Here is an 18424-nt window from a genome sequence, read left to right on the forward strand (position 1 = left end):
CATATCAACAGTGCAATTTTCCACATCAGAAGATTTAACATTGTTGTAATATTATCACTGAATCAAAACACATTATTAAAATTTCTCCGGTTGTCCCCATAATGTTCTTATTTAGCATTTTATTTTTGTGTCCAGGATCCGGTCCTGACCGTGCTTTGTATTTATTTTTCCTGTCTCTCTGGATTCCTTTAATGTAGAATGGTTCCTCGGCTTTTCTTCGTCTTTCATGACATTGATATGTTTGAGGAGTAGAGGCCATTTAATTTGGGTGTGTGTGGTTTTTCGCATGATCAAACACAGATCATGCATTTTTGGTAGGGATACTACTATATAAGTGATATTGTGGCCTTCTTAGCACATCACGTCAAGAAGCACAGGGAATAGTGTTTCCATTCCTGGGGATGCTGACTTCACGCAGCTGGTTAAGGTGATGTTCAACAGGATTCTCTCCTATAAACTTATTATTTTTCCCCTTTATAATTAATAAGGAAGTACTTGGGAAAATATAAATATTCCAATCTTCATTAACCATTTACGATCCCACTACTTTAGGATCTATTGATTATTCACAACTAAATCAATTATTACTATCGTGGTTGCAAAATGGTGATTTTTTTTTCCTAACTTCATCATTCCTTTTACATTTATTAGTGGCCATTCTCTTTTAAGTGAGAGCTTTCCACTCAATTTATTTATTTGTTTGTTTTGTTCTTTTATTTACTATTGACATAGACTAATGGAGTCCTACTTTATTCAACAGCTCTATTCCATCACTAGTATTTTTTATTTTGATGCTCAAATGGTACCAGATTTGACATGTTCTGTTCCATCATTAACCAAGAACTTCTTTATTTTCTGGCACAACAAGATGTTCCCGACTCATCTTGTAATTCTCCTGTCCTAACCCTGGAATCTGCTATTTCTCCAGAAAGCCCTGACTCCTTTTAAGGGGAAATACTATTTATAAACCAAGATCTGGGCACTGAGTGTGCTCAGTGCTACTGGATGCCATTGTTTCTGTGCTCTTTCACTGAGAGCTAGGATATCTGCGCACACATGGTCATGCCTATATTTAAGACACATGTCCCTGCATATGTATGAATAAGTATGTGAGTGAATGCATATATACAGACATCCATATCTACTTCTGTATCTATCTATAAAACCATGAGTATATACTGATATTTTCAATTCCAATACAATACTACAAGCTTCCTTCTTCCAGCCTTCCCCCATTTCACAGTTATACGTCCTTTCTCCAATAATGAGAAACTCATATTTTATAATAGGATATTATAGAACTTTATTTAATAGACTTGTGCTTAAAAATTTTTTTTCTTAAATTTTCTATATCTTAGATGAAGTAACAGAAGAAGGGCATCTAAAAGCTTTACCATCATTGCTAACATTAAAGTTTTGGGGCATGTGCTAAGGAGTTCCTTTCTGGATACACTGCTAAAGGCACAGTGTGAACCGATCAAAATTAATGTCATATAAGATATTTTACATTCTTAAACTAAAAATAAGCCCCACTAGACTGTTAAGTAGTTGAACATGTTTTATAAACCTAACAGACACATGACTTAAGATACATATTCAACGCGAAAACATGTATCTTTCTGGGTTCCATTTTATGTCAGTTAGGATGAGGTAGAGGAATAAAAGATGAATATGGATATATTTTTTCCCTCATGGAAATCTGCTCTCAAGATTAGGGAAGAATGAATTAGTTGATAAAGGTAAGGACAGACTTTACTATGTACACTATTATGCCCATATTTCAAAAATGAAACAAGGTCTTACTTGTAGCCGACAGTTGTTGACATCTTTCTACCTCATACAGTGATACTGATCCAGAGCCTATAGGAAAGAGAAAGAGAAAAGAATCAGACAGTTTTAAAATCCATTAAAAATTCAATGTGGCACTGAAAACTATGAAACATTGCTGAGAAAAACTGAAGAAAATCTGAACAAATAGTGAAATGCCATGTTCATGGATTAGAAGGCTCAATATTGTTAACATATCAATCCTTCCCAAAACGATCTGTAGATTCAATACAATCCTAATTAAAAGTACAGAGGCTTTACTGTAGAAAGAAACAAGATTCTATAATTCACCTGGAAATGCAAAGAATCTAGAATCTAGAATGTAACCTTGAAAAAGAACAAAATTGAAGGACTTATACTACATGACTTCAAAACTTACTTTAAGCCATAGTAATCAAGACAATATGGTACTTGCATAAAGACTGACAAACATAAACAGAATTCATTTTTGAAGGCCCTATTAGAAATAAACCCACATTTATGTGGTCATTTGATTTTTGATAAAAGCAAGGTAATCCAAAGGGGAAGCAAAACTCTCTTCAACAAATGATGCTGCAACAACTGGAAATTAGCATGAGGGAAAAAATGTGCTTACTTCACACCTACTACTAAATATTGAACGGAAAGCCCAGAAATAGATCCACATTTATTGCCATTTGATTTTTGACAAAGACACCAAAGTCACCTTACAGAAAAAAGGAAACAAATGGTGCTACAACAACTGGAAATTCTTATTTAAAAAATTGTCTACCTCATATCATACTACTAAGCATTATTTAAAAGGAACAAACTGTTGATATATGCAACTATATGGACAGGTGTCAAAAACAGACAGTATGTACAAGAGTACACAATATATTATTCCATTTATTTGAAGTTCTAGAACAGCCACAATTAATCCACAGTGGAAAAACATCAGAACTTCTGGGAGGAGGACTGATAGGAAGGAGCATGAGGCAGTTTTCTGCAACAAGGGTGATGTTCCAGATTTTAAGAGGGATTTAAGTTACTCAGGTTTATGAGTTAGGCAAAACTCAGGGAACAGTACATTTAAGTTGTCCATTTCACTGCACATAATTTTAACTCAAAAATAAAAAATAATCCGAAAAAATATTGAACTCTAGTTAATGATGTTCATTCTAAAGTATTTAGGAGGTGCACTTATGTCTGCAAGTTACTTTGAAATGCATTGAAAAATAAGATGGACTGATGGATTAAAAGAGAGGTAGATAGAGTAAAATGCTATTCAGAGAATCTAGGTAGTGCCTATATAAGTGTTCACTATACAACTGTTTTAACTTTTCTGTATGTTTGGAACTTTTTATCATGTTGGAAAAATATATTGTGAAAGAAATAAAGGGAGAGATGGCTAAAATAATAAACTTACTAAATTTAATAGGATGATGATGAACATCATAAAATAGGATTTTACTTTAACAAGAAAGTATAACTATAACAGAGCAGTAAGTTTTAATAATGTTTTCTAAAATGAAGAACTTAAGACTTAAAAAAATCCATATTTCGCAGTTACTTTAGCTTACTTTATTGTATTACATATAATAGCATATTATGTTTTTATAATTTATTTTGTGCCTCACATACCAACATATGCATTACTTGTCCTTATTCCTCAACATCACTAATAAATGGCACAAGAGTCCACAGCAAGAGAACTTGAATGGACATCTCAAGCTGGCAAAGAACAATTTCACCGAATCTGATTATTTAATATCTGCTGTTCCGTAGGAAGTGAAAACAATGGCAAAACCTTAAAAGTAGTCAAATAATAAGAAAATAAGAGAAAATATGTGCCAAATATATACACAGTCTGACACAAGCTGATAAGAAAAACATTACCTAACAGAACATCAGGTAAAGGATAAGAGCAGACAATTCAAAGAAGAGAAAGTAAAAGAGGCCGGCACATACACAATTCCAAGTTTCCAAGGACTCAGGGAAACTAAATAAGACATTACCTCACACCTGTCAAATAGTCAAAAATTACATATACTATTAACCTCCAATACTGCTGAGAGTGTGAGAAAGGACAGTTTCCTGCACTGTTTGCATATGCATCCTATGACATCTTGGCATATAATCTGGCAGTGTCTATTAAAAGGAAAGATGGGTTTACCCTTTGATCCCTCAACCCCACTTTTAAGAATTTATTTTAGAGAAATACAAGCATGAAAGTACAATTGTTCAAGGACGGTTATTAAAGCATTATTAGCAAGAGCAAAAAAGTGAATGCCTATCAAATGGAAAACGGATGAATTTATAACACTAGATTCATATTATAAAATACTATGCAATTACTAAAAGAATGAATTTGAGTTATATTAAATAGGCCATAAAGAGGTCTATAATATATTGTTAAAGAAAGCAACTGTATAGTATGGTTCTGTACACATAAAACTTTTAAACAGAGGAGAAAGTCATATTTGTTTACGTACAGGTCACATATATTTGTATAAACATGAAGTGCTGAAGGAATCACTCTGTTAACATGACCTCAAGGAGTGGGCGTAAAGGCATGGGAAAGCTATGTAATTCGATATTATGACATGTATTACTTTTGTAATTTAAAAATCTTTGTAAAAAAAGAAAGATTTCAAAAAGTGTAATTATGAATTATACCGTCTGCAAATGATTGTCAGTTGAAGTAAATTGGCCTCCTAATGGTAGTTCAGGTAATCACAGATCCGGCCAAAATATCATCACTAAGGTGCTAGTATATGTAGAGAGTTTTAAGGCAGAGAGAATAAAGAATAAATGTAAAATATGTATAAAAAATCAAATAGCCTGCATTTGAATCTGACCGGCTTTGCCATCAGTGAACAATTAAATAATGCTGTGCAAACTATATGGCCCACATCACTCAAAGCCTCAGTTTCCTTTCTGTACAAGGGGAAAATTAATATCCACCTGACAGGAGTGCTGTTAGGATTAAACAATAACGCATGTGTGCCTACCAAGCCATACATGTTAATTTTACTGCTTATCATTATTAATATAGAAGGAGAGTAAACAATAATAAAATGCTTCCTTGGATCATAGAAGGCAAAGAGTTAGATTGTAAAAAATGATAACGGGATAAAAACATGATATAGATGCTAGGTCCCAGAATGTATGTACAAACAGACATTAAGACAAAGTGGTAAAGGAAAAAATCTTACAGATTGAGAGTTTTAAAATTTAGATTTGAATAGTCACCTATTCAGGTAGACAACAATATAAATACACAACCAATTGTTTGTTAATATCTCATAATTAGGCACTTGATTGACTCAGTAAAAACTGGGGACGATGTATACCTCTAAGACATGTCTGATCAAAAAATACTTAGGCTGTTTGAAATAAAGCAGGAAAAACAACCTTTGTTCTTTTAGAAACTGACAAACAAACAGTTGCCTGGAAATTAATACAGATTTTTAATAAATAAATGCACACATACATATATATATTTACATAAATACTACAGATATCACAAATCAAGTAATCCCTACCACCCCAATTTGAAAATGTAATTACACAATTAAGTGAGGAATAATGTTTACCTTCATATAGGATACAGATAAAGGTTTAGCGTATTGCTTTACAATGAATACAATTTAACAAAAACAGACAACAGAGATAAGAAGATATTTAAAAAGAAGATGAATGTTGATAAAGCCATTTTACTTAGGAGAAACTGTCAATGTTAAAAACTGTCCTTACTTGAAACAGTTGGAAAGCTGTCCTCACGTTCTGATGGACAGATACCCTCTGAACACTGATTGGCTGTCAAATCTGCAGATTCTAAAACCCTATAATGGGAAGAATGTAAGTTCAAACTGCATAAAACGAAGTCAATATGGTCAGTTTAGCTCTAACCACAGAAACCAAAAACCCACTGAAATTGTATAAAAAATTGTATGTGTGTGTAAGCATTCTTAAGTAGAATGTCTACACCTTTTATCAGACGATCCTAGGGGTCTCAAGGACCCCCCCAAATTTTAAACAACCTGACTCTAGAAAGATACAAATGAAACAGTGGCATGATGAAATATTGCAAAGAAAAAGAAGCTGGGAATTGAATGGATAACAATCTGAATCAGAAAAATCTCACTCTATAGATTCAACAAGTGAAATACTATGCTGCTGTATATTGCAATGACAAATAAAGTAGTGACACTGATATAAGATCATTAAAACAGCTAATTTAATTGACTTTAAAGTCATACTTATTTCAATGTATTCAAACTTAGAAAATATTTACTTCATTTCAATTTACTGAACAGGATATTTTCTATATCTCTTTGAAGGTATGCAGAAGATTTATTTTTATTTCTCTAGAATACCGGTCAAAAGTTTCTATCCAGAGTGACCAGTAGGAAAACTTCAAGAAAAAGAGAACTCCATGCATAGCAGGATTTAAGGTATGATTCACGTTCTGGGCACATTTGAAAGTTTGAAAAATATGATAGCCTAAAATTCTTCTGGTACTTGTTTTATCAGTAATAGGCACTTTAGAAAGGTAATATTTTTTCATGGCAGAATTAAGTATGTTTGTTTTCCAAATTTTAGTTAAACTCCAGTTTCCACTGTTTGTTGCTGTACTTGGAGAATGTGGCAAATAGTAGGACAGCAAAAGTACAAAGACTAGATACTGGAAAACTCAGACTATAACTTGAGCTCTGCTACTATTTAGCTATTTGAACCTACAATCACTTGATTTCTGTTTCATTTGGTTCACCTATTTTAAGAAATGGATAGTGGCATAGAAGGCTATGAGGAAAAATTACAAGGAACCGATTGGACCCCTCCTCCCCAACTCAGAATAGTATTATTTTAGAAATCAGCTTAATTAATATCTTATTTAGAATTTCTAAATAGTTATATAACATGCTTACTTTTTCAGCTGATCCACATCAGAGTTACTTTCTGGCAAGACTCTGATTCCCCGACCATAACTGGTACCTCCATGGAGATGAAACTCAAGAGCTAATGATGTTGCCTGGTTCTCCGAATTCACTGACTGAAGTTTGGTATGGAGACTATAAATTCTAAGAAAGCTTCCAACCTAAGAATAAATTATTTATTATTAGAAAATGAAGAAAAAGTCAAAGAATTTCTGATATTCAAAATATTTAACAACCAATATGGGGCAGAGACCAACAACCAGAGGCCAATCAGAAAGGATACTGGTATGTGATACAGCTATGTACTGAATACCAGGCCCAAGGACACCATGTGTATCAAAACCAAAACATGTGTGTGTGTGTACATATGCATGCATGTATACATACATGTATATATACATATTTTTTCAAATGTAAGACATATTTCCATTTCAGAGATATTAAAGTGTGAAATAAGATTGAGTCTTAGCACTGATAAAATACAGTAGTTAAGACACCCATTGCCGAAATCAAATCCAAGCCTTCTATTTGATTAAGAAACCTATTTAAGGTTTCTGAAAATAACAAGCTTTAACAATGTTAAGATTTAATTAAATATCACTAAAGCACTCTCATTAGGAGAATAAAATAAAACAATTTTAAACGTGCTACTATATCAAAATAATAAACATCCCCCTATCTCACAAGTTCTATGGAAAGAAAAGTTTTGTAATAAACAATTTGTATTTGTACACTATAATGTGAAACACACTCTGTGACTTCAAATATAGGATTAAACCAATTATAGTTTTGAACTAAATGTTCTATAGTTAATTTTAGATGTTTTGCTAAACTTAGTCTTAAAAATGTCTTCATGAGTATTTGATATTCTTTTAAAGTAGAAGACTTAAAATGAGACAGATGCAGAATGTTTATCAAAGAAATTGACAGCTACTCAAAGGAAGAAGCCATCTAACCTAAATCACATTTATTTATTTATTTATTTTTTTAAAGATTTTATTTTTTTCCTTTTTCTCCCCAAAGCCCCCCGGTACATAGTTATATATTCTTAGTTGTGGGTCCTTCTAGTTGTGGTATGTGGGACGCTGCCTCAGCGTGGCTCAATGAATGGTGCCATGTCCGCGCCCAGGATTCGAACTGACGAAACACTGGGCTGCCTGCAGCAGAGTGCGCGAACTTAACCACTCTGCCACGGGGCCGGCCCCTAAATCACATTTATTTTTATGAAGCTTTCTAAACAAAAGGAGTTACCAAGGAGAGAGTTTAATTCATTTGCATAAAGCAGCACTGACTGCTGATGACTGTGGGACTAACATTCTCTTTTTCTCCTACAAGGTCAGGATTGAGTAACAGTGGTGAGATTCTATGTAACAGAAAGCTACAGAAGATGGAATATTAAAGAAGATGAGGTCGTAAACCAACCTCCCACCTCCGCTTATTGCTGTTTCAGTTAATCACCCTCTGGATTTGATGGGCGAAGAGGGGAGAAATAAAAGAGTAGGGGGGAAATCCACACTCCCAGATGCTCCTCCTTCATTCTCAAGGGTCCATTCCCATCCAGTCCTGGGTTTTGTGAGGAGAAGGGAAGGCATTTAGCCTTTTCTTCTCTGACTTCTTCCACTGACGCTTACATCATAGCAGGGGAGCAGGGTAGAGAGTCAGAAAAGGAAAACACAAAAAGAAAAAGGAAAAGAAGACAAAATTGATCTTCCTTATGGTCTCCAAAGTAAGACACTGGAAGAAAATATAAAACAATCTACTTCTAATTACTTTTATTCTCATTCTTTTTGAATGTTTATCATTCTGTGATTCTTTTAAATATACATAATATCCTAGTACAGTACATGTATGTAGTCTACAAGGGACTTAAATAGGTTCAAACACATGGAGAAAGATGCCATATTCATAAACGAAAAGCTTCAACGTTAAAAAGACAACAATTTCCCCAAATTAATTAATCTTTAAGATCAATGCAATTTCAATCAAAATCCCCAGTGTGTTTTAAAGGAACTGGAAAAGCTGATCCAAAAATGTATGTCAAAGAGAAGAGCAAGTCAATTTTGAAGACTAAGCTGGGGGGGGGGGGGGGGGGCTTCTCTGACCTATGGGTTATCACTTAAAAATAAAGGTATAATAATTAAGACAGTCTGCTATTTAATGCAGACACAAGTATAAACATGGATAAATCTTAATATAATGTCAGAGGTAAAAAGCAAATTACAGAATGATACATATACTATATGCATTTTTCAGACAAAAGAACATAAAATAAAAGCATAATAAATGTAGGTGCACATACCTACATGTTAGGTTAAATGGAAAGAGGATACTGGGGAGCAAAAAGCAAGAACAAGCAGAAGTATAAACAAGGTTCAACATGTAGAGCTTTATTTCTTAAAAATTAAAAGTACCTGAAATAAGTGTGGCAAAACAATTAGAAATGTTAAATTTAGATGGCAGGCACACGGGTGTTTACTATACTATCTTCTCTACTATTGTATTTCATAATAAAACAAAATTTAAAGACCAAGAGAGAATTTATTTATATAAATAGGCCATAAAGATGACAAATTGTTATTTCCAGAAATTCCTTCTGGAGGCAGCATTGTATTTTTTTAAGATTGCTAAATACACTACGAAATGTGCCAGATGCTGTATTATCATAGACAAATACTGTTTAGTCTTATCAGTAATGTGATAAGATTCCAAAAATTAAAAGTGAATCATAACCAGAAAATTATGAGAATATACTTTAAAAAATTGTTATAAAAGCCCACATCAATACAGAAACATTAAAAATAAAGCAAACCAAACATAGGTATTAATAAATCAGTATCCCTTCAAAAATACACTTAAATATTCCTTACAAACTATCAAGAATTTCCCTTCAGGTTTAATATTTTAAATGACCTATATATGTCTAAAAATAACCAAACTACAGCTCTTGGGTCACTGAAGGCCAAAACATAAATATGACTGTGTATGTTTTGTAGTTATTTTCAAACTGTGTCAGGCTAAGACTGGGGATTGAAAATACACTACTTTAATTTTTAGACAAAAGGTGTGAAACATCAGTTTGTGTGTTTGTGTGTGCTTGTGTAAAATATTTAGGGAATGAGATAACTCACTTAAAAAGCAAGATTTAGGAAAAATGTTGAGGGCAACATAGGCTATAAAATGTATTTTATATAAAAATCAATTATATTATACTTTATAATTGTTTTAACTGTACTCTTTGTTAAAAAAAAAAGACCCCACATTTTTCCCCATTCCTATACAATAAAAATACATGTGTTCCATATATTTTGGTATAAAAATGCAATTTTAAGCAGTTGTCTTCAAGTGCTGATAAGAATTCATTTGCATGAATGTCACCTGACTCTGGGGATGTCTTAAATTAGTATGAAATTGCATAGAGGTTGTCTCAGAACAAATAAATGTGGTATCAATATACATTAAACAAAAGCCTAAAATTATATTATTTACACATGGAGAAAATCTTTTTCCTTTTCCTATTATACTGCAGATAAATAATATAATGTCATGGTATCTTTAGAAAAAAATTAAGTAGCCTACATTTTCTTAATTATGTGTTCAGAGCACCCTCTAGTGCGTGAGATAAAGCAGACAATAAAAAGGGAGATGAAAAAAAAATCTGAAAAAAATTCACAGCACTCATTGACTCATTCATTCTCCAGCAGATATTATTATTTACTTCATCCTCACTACATGGAAAGCACTGTGTGAGGTGCTGTCAGGACTTGGGCAAAGGAACCAGGACAAGTGAGGGGAACGTAAGACCTATAGAAGCAGCATAGGGAAACAGAAGGGAATTCAGTGGTGAGAGTAAAATCTAAACCGTAAATCTTTTCCATTCACAAAAGAATGCTATCTGTATGTTAAAAAAAACCTTTAGAATTGGCTTCGTCATTACATTTATTTTTGAAATAATACTAATCGATGTAGATAAAATCAGGAGAAAAGCATCAAAAATATATCTTTAACCGTCAATTTTCTCTGCTACATCAAGTATGAACATGTACACACACAAACACACACACACACATTAAGAACAAGAAGTGCAGTTCTCACCTTCCTGCCCTGACTTTCACCTAATACATTAACTTGAGTCGGGTGGGCTTATTTGCAACACAGTTTACAAGGAGAAGTATTTCCTCGTCCAAGAACATTTATTTACAGAGGGAAAATGGGCCCTAAAATTCACATCTAAAAAAACCCACAATGCACTTTTACTGTTTTCTTCCTACCAGTCGGCTGTATAACTCCCTAAAGGTAGGACAGAAGCTATTTGCAATAAAAAAAAAAGTCATTTCTTTATACTGCTCAAGAGGACTAGCTCTGGAAACACACTGTAGATCCGAATACTGGCTTCACCCGACAAGCTGTGAAACCTGGGCTTACCCTCTGAGCGCCTGTTTACTCACTTGGAAAACAGGAATGATGACAGTCCGACTGCGCAGGATAGTGCTAAACACAGAGGATGTGCTTAACAAATGATATTTTGATAACATTCTTTGCTAGAAAGGATACTAGCAAATAAAAGAGAGAATGAAATAGACAAAAATATTCCCTAAAATATCATGAATAAGCAATAAGTGCCAATCTCTGCAGTGAACTTTTACCTAAACAACTATATCTCAAAAAACAGTGGGCAAATTCTACTAAACTGTACAGCACACACATGGACACACAGTTTATGATGAACACTGCAGGCGGATAACAATTTCTTAAACTAATGAGTACAAAGTTACCGGCTAGATTTTATCAAACCAATTCACAAAGTTTACAAATATTTAAGAATAAGTTTACAAATATTTGATATACCCTTTGTCATTTTATATTTTTTTTCCTTAAGATTGGCACCTGGGCTAACAACTGTTGCCAATCTTCCTTTTTTTTTTTTAATTTTTTTTTTTTTAAGGATTGGCACCTGGGCTAACAACTGTTGACAATCTTTTTTTTTTTTCTTTTCTGCTCTATCTCCCCAAACCCCGCCCTGTACACAGTTGTATATCTTAGTTGCAGGTCCTTCTAGTTGTGGGATGTGGGACGCCGCCTCAACGTGGCCTGACGAGCGGTGCCATGTCCGCGCCCAGGATCCGAACCCTGGGCTGCCACAGCGGAGTGCACGAACTCAACCACTCGGCCACGGAGCCAGCCCCACCCTTTGTCATTTTAAAACAGTATTATCTTGCAGAATAAAATTTTTCTTTACTATTTCCATAGTAAAATTGGGTAAAACTGAAAGATATTCAGGAAACATTCTTTAATTTTAAAAGATTGTTCAAGCCATTATAATTTAACAGATATTCTAATAATTTCTTTTAAACACACATTTTACAAATTAAAAATTAATGAAAAAATAAGTTTGGAGTTAACTTCTAGAGCCCAAATATCACCTATAAATGTGATTGACCCCCAAAATTTATAAAAACACAAAACAGCAAACATGTCCACTACACAACATACCTTCAGAGACTTTGCCACTTGAACATGGTTGTCGTACACTACAATGTCTATGGACAGATTCTGCAGCCGATGGAGGTGATTTAAATCGCCTTCAAGAACAAGGTCTTGTATTAAGACTCTCCAAGACGGGAACGGGGGCCTGGTGCCATCCCATACCTGCCATAAGAGGGTAAAGCCAAGTTTAATGATCGTCTTGTAAAATTGTGGAGGCAGAGTTTTATTTGCTGGTAATATAACTTAAAAGTAATTAAATGTATTCCCCCAAATATCTGTTAAACTTTAAATATGTTTTCCGATTATAAAAGGACTACATACACGAACTACAGGTAATACAGAAAACGTAAAGAAAAAAATTCACATTACCAGGAGCCTAGAAAAGATATTAACATATTGTTAAACTTACTTTATCTTGTTTTCTTCTGTGTATTTATAATACATGCCTTTTTTTCTTTTTAACAAACTCGCATTATATTCTGCTTTTCATTTCTTAGTTTGTTGTTGAGCACTTTATCAGGCAATTTAAGTATTCTTCTAAAATATGCTTTTCAATGGCTTCACATTATTTTATGGTACAGATACACACAAATTTATTAAACTAATCCCTTTATTGGCCATTTGGGCTGTTTCAAATTTTTTGCAATTTTAAATAATTTAGTAATTACCATCTTGTGTATAAACCTTTATGAGTATCTCTGCTAATTTTCTTAAGTTTAAACTTAAGCTAAGAATTTACCCATTTTTTTACCCATTTTTCCATTTACCTATTTTTTCATTTTGTTTTGATTTGGAAAAGGGCTTTAAAAGTACAGATATGAATATTTTGTTTATGTTAGAAATGATGAATACAAATGAATAAAAATTATGAGTGCTGGAAAAAGAAAAGTATGTTGGATTGCTATGCAAGCTACGCTGAGATAAGGCTGAGAACAAGGGCCCAGGACAAGTATGCAGTAATTTTGCTATGGTAAAATTATTATCTTAAGATTCAATCAAACTTTTCTTGTTGAATTACAAATATCTCCATGGTGAATTCTATTACATTTGAGTTTGAAAAGAAATACACAATTACCAAGTAAATAATTTTCAAATTTTAACTCAACCTTTTATTTCATAATGTTATAATATCAGTGATAGGAATCACTGACTTTTAAAAATGATTTAAATTCATTTCTAACTCCTGAGTCAGTATTTTATACAATAAAAACAAACCAAAAAGGTCTTGACAAAAACTTTTATGTATTAAAATAGTTTTTTGTATATAAATATGCATAGTAAATTATGGATTCTTTAAAAAAATTATGATAATAGTGATTTATTTCTTTGGCATTAACTCAATTATTTATATGAGATTCAGTCTTGTTCTTAGATTAGCTATGTAGCATTTCTCTGCTGTTTCCATATAAAGAATTAAGTGGTGAAAATCAGAGTAGTCCCTTTAATATGATGATTTTCTGGCTTATGTTATGTTTTTTTGATCTCCAAACCACATTACAGATTAGATATATAAACTATCTACCAGCTCTGGCTACCAATAACTTCTAGCTGTTTACAAACAAACAAACAAAACACTAAAAAGATAAAGCTGTGGATATCCAAAAAATACAAGTACTTAAAGGAAGTCCAATTTAAGAGCTCACTGTTCAGAAAGATAAAGCTGTATAAACAGAGTAATAGAGAAAAATGTGGGTTAATGTTAGTAGGCCTACTGCTATATTAAATCATGATTTTCATGCAAACCATTGGTGTAACATGTCTGCTAGAATAATTAAAATGAATGAATCGCAGTTACTAATAAAAGGAACAATATTAGTATCATATCCAGGTTGAGACAGAAAATAATTATGCTATATTCCATGCCGACTAGACCTCATTTGGGGTAATGTCTGACTCCCTCTGCTTTTAAAACATAAGTTAAAAAATTATTTGTGACAGGAAAATCAATTTCAGAAAAAAAAATCACTCAAAATTTGACTTACCATAGTAAAATATTGCTATATATTCTTCTCAATATATTTTTGCTATGTATATAATACATTTTTAGTATATAAATGAAGCTGCATTAATCACTGAACAGAATATCATGAACGTCTATCTCAATCAGTATACGTCCACAATGTCATTTTATAGTCACATAGTGTGTATTCCATGATACATAAATACATCACACAATTAATTCTCTACTGTTAGTATCCGAGTTTTTTCTAATTTTTGTTACTGTAAGAAATATAACAATAAATATTCTTTTAAACGCATTTTTCCACATTTTAAATTACTGTAAAACATTTACAAAAATAGAATTGAGTCAGAGTATACAAAGACTTGAGATTTATTTTAAATCGTCCTCAAGAAAGCTTTACTAACGTAATTTCCTACATTCACTTCTGAATGTGGTATTTCAAAATAACATCTACATGAAAGCTGTTTTCACTTATCTGAAAAGGCTATCTATAAAAATGGGATGAGGCATATGTTTTGTTGCTTTAGAGAGAAAACGTAGATTCAGCCGTGTCAGCTAAAGCAGATTTGATCTTAGAATTTACACATTTTCTAACATCACAGCAGTCAAAAGAGGGCGTACACTTCTTTCTGTGCACAGTAGATTCCTTGTCCTTGGAAGTATTCAGTGATTAGTAAGTGCTCATTGGTTAAGAATGTCACTTTGGGCAGAAAGTATGACTGGCTGACCTATGGATCCTTCTAACTTTGGATGATTTCATGTTGTTTTAGCTTCAGCTTTGTCATACTTGATTTATTTAACATTTTTTATAGTATGAATTTACTTTCTCAGAGTATTTCATGTGTATATAAACATGTGCTATTTTCGACTTCAAAAATTTCATATTTTATTCAACGACTTCTGTCTTCAGCATACCTTAATATAGGCAAGGTAAATGACAATAATGCTAAACCCCAATGCTTGTCCAAGTGCCACTGTACTCCATCTCCTGTCCTGCTGTTCCAAAGAGTGAGAAGCTCAAGAAATAACCACAAGAGTAGGGCTGACGCAGTGTTTGTTTAAATGCATCCTGCTGAGGATGGGCAGGTGAGGAAAACATCAGACAATTGTCTTCTCCAGAAGCTATTTCTGAGTAAACTGGGGAAGGCCTAAACACAGATTAGATGGGTCTCATGTTACTTTTTTATCCTGTTGACTTAAAATAAAATGTAATAAGAACAACAACATACACTTCAAAACTGTCCATGATCTACCCACAAAGCAGGCAGTGAAACGACCTGGGAAGAGAACCCAATTATCAAGGGACTGAGAAAATATATGAGTGAGAAGGAAAGCTTCACTGACAGAAAAGCAGAAATATCCATACGCAAAAATGCAACTGAAAGATAACAGTACAAAATAAGTACATAGTTTATTAGTACTAAAATAAGAAATACATAAAGAGAGCATAAACTATACTATATTTAAAATATAGATCTGATAATACCATTTTTCTGTGGAAGTACAGGATAAAAATGAGAAGTTTGAGAGCAGAGTTGCATGAACAACCAGGCTCATCAAAAATGGTAAGTTAGATTTTAAGATCTTAATATGATATACAGTGTGCATATTTATTCCATCAGAATGCTGAAATATAAGCTCTTTATGTTGCTAACTTACAATTTCAAGTATTTAAAAATATCTACCTTTAGAAGAAATGATGCTCCATCCACTTCTGCTTTGCCCAAGAGCTGACAAGTCAGGTCAAAATACTGCATGGGCTGAACATCACACAATTTTACTAATGTTGAAGAAGGTGAAATATTAGTAGATGCCCAAACACGTAAGGCTTCTACTATTTTGTGGTCCTCAGCAGTGAAGTTAAAAGACTTGCTTGAAGTACGAGGTATGATAGGAGCTCCCAAAGTTCCCTCGAATGTCAAAGACGCAAAGCCAGAGCTGGTGATACCCTGAGTCTCATTTTTATATACTTGGATCTAAGAAAGTGGGGCAAAGTAGAGAACAAAACAGAGACAAACAAAACAGCTTAATGATACAGAAGCCAGGAACTGAAGAAACTCAAGAGATTACAAAATCTCACCAGCATAGTTAACAGAGGACATAATTCTCATAATTCTATAATTCAGTATCTAGCACATGAAATTATAAAATCAGCTGGGCTATATCAAGATCTACAAGCATCATGTAAACTGTAAAACACTATGCAAAATTTATTTCTATATTTTAAAAGCTAGGTGGGAGCCAGCCCTGATGGCCTAGGGGTTAAAGCTTGGTGCGCTCTGCTTCAGCGGCCTCTGCTTCAGGTGCCTTCTGCTTCATTGGTTCCTGGGCATGGAACAACACCACTCACCTGTCAGGAGCCAGAGGGTAAATAGGCAATCCAGAGAGAGGGGAAATATAGTCATAATATGGAAAAGATATTTTCCATATACCTGACAAAAGGTCTGTAGCCTAAATACATAAAGAACTTCTACCAATCATTAACAAAGGGAGATACAATTCTACAAAAAATGAGCAAAAGACTTGAATGGAACCTTTATATTTCAGAAGATACTCAAATTTTAAAAGGTTCTCAATTGCATAAATTTTCAGGGAAATTCAAGTTAAAACCACAATGAGATATTAATATACATGCAACAGAATGGTTAAAATAAAAAAAAATTGAAAATATCAAGTGTTGATGAAAATGTGGAGCAAGTGGAATTCTCTTATATTACTAATGAGACTGGAAATTGGTAAAAACCACTTTGGAAAACTAAAGATGAATATAACAATATCTTAGAACCTAGGAACTGCACTCCTTAGTATATAATCAACTGAACTACATGCATCTCTATCTAACTACATAAATATATATAAGCATTATATAATTATACATAAATTACACATAAATGTACATAATTATGTATAATTATAATATACAGTATCCACTAAATATAAGATATTCATTAAAATGTATATAATTATAATTATAACATATACTCACTAAAAGCTATGTACTAGACTGTTTATAGCAGCATAATACTCTCAGACTGAAAACTACCAAAATGTCCAACAGAATAAATATATAAATTCTGATGTATTCACACAATGGAATACCACTGAGCAATGAAAATGAACAAAGTAAAACTATATGCAGTAATATAGTTCAATCACACAAGCATAAGCCAGACATGAAAAACAAACAAAAACCAAAAGCTACAGTCTATTCCCTTTACATAAAGAACAAATACAGATGAAACTAATCTAGGTTGTCCAAGTTACGACACTCTCCACTCCGGGGAGTGGGAGAAGTGTTAATAACTCCCCTGGCTGAGGGTATGAAGGAAGTTTCTAGAGGGCTGGTTACACGGGTATGCTCATACTGTGAACAGAAACATGTATTTCTACTGCAGTTAAACAGTAATAAGAATAAGCACTAAAAAGGTTAGGAGGGGAGGGGGAACTGTTAGAATATAAATACTACAGGTAACAGCAGTGTGTGAGGAATAAGCTATTTTCTGAAGTTTGGATAAGCCTGTAATACAGTGCTACAACAATAATATTTCTATTCATCTTCATGCATTATCTTCTATTCTTCTATCTTCAGGCAATATCTTCTACTATTCTTCTAATCTCAGGGAAAAGGCATTAATAGATCAAGAGAGGAAATTCTCACTATACCTAAGAATAGAACACACCTGGAATATTCCACTCATTTATGGGCATCACACTGACCATGTGGGACACATAAACTGAAGCACTAGAAGAAAAAGACAACTAAGATAATGAAGGGTTTGCATGGAAACTCACGTGACAAGAGGAAAAGATGAAGGAACTGAAATGCTTAAAACATAGGGAACTGAAAATATTAAAGCACTGAAAACCTTATTTTTAAAAATTCACATACTATTCAATAGCTGTACTTTCATACTAAAGGTTTTCAAACACATTTTTAACTGCTAGTGTAATTTTAAAAGTACCTAAATAACTGTACATATTTTAACACATTTCTCATAAGTGAAGATCAACTTACTTTGATTTTCTGCTTAATATATTTCAATGCTTTCACTGTACTTGAATTAATACAACAAACAGAAAAGAATAATATAACCTCCCAGTCTTTGTATACTTTCTTTGTTGTTGACCTAAGGCTTTTTTTTAACAAGTGTTTTTTAATCAAACTCTATATAGAAAACTTTTAAAGCTTCAATCTATAATTAGCAGTGAGAAGACGGAAAGCAACTAGTCTGAATCACGGTATCCAACA

At 33.1% G+C, this 18424-nt stretch overlaps 1 protein-coding gene across 3 annotated transcripts in view; it reads right to left on the bottom strand.

Moving 5' to 3' along the window:
- POT1 (protection of telomeres 1) overlaps positions 1 to 18424 on the bottom strand; it is a 91763-nt gene that overhangs the window by 15635 nt on the left and 57704 nt on the right. For all 3 annotated transcript variants that reach the window (XM_046670479.1, XM_046670480.1, XM_046670478.1), the window contains 5 exons: positions 15861 to 16151; positions 12219 to 12374; positions 6720 to 6889; positions 5545 to 5633; positions 1804 to 1860 (listed from right to left, as the gene is read on the bottom strand). In XM_046670479.1, coding sequence (XP_046526435.1) covers positions 1804 to 1860; positions 5545 to 5633; positions 6720 to 6889; positions 12219 to 12374; positions 15861 to 16151 — 763 coding nt within the window. The remainder of the gene's footprint in view (positions 1 to 1803; positions 1861 to 5544; positions 5634 to 6719; positions 6890 to 12218; positions 12375 to 15860; positions 16152 to 18424) is intronic.

The sequence above is a fragment of the Equus quagga genome, chromosome 8 (genome assembly GCF_021613505.1).
Source record: "Equus quagga isolate Etosha38 chromosome 8, UCLA_HA_Equagga_1.0, whole genome shotgun sequence".
In the NCBI taxonomy this organism is placed as follows: Eukaryota; Metazoa; Chordata; class Mammalia; order Perissodactyla; family Equidae; genus Equus; species Equus quagga.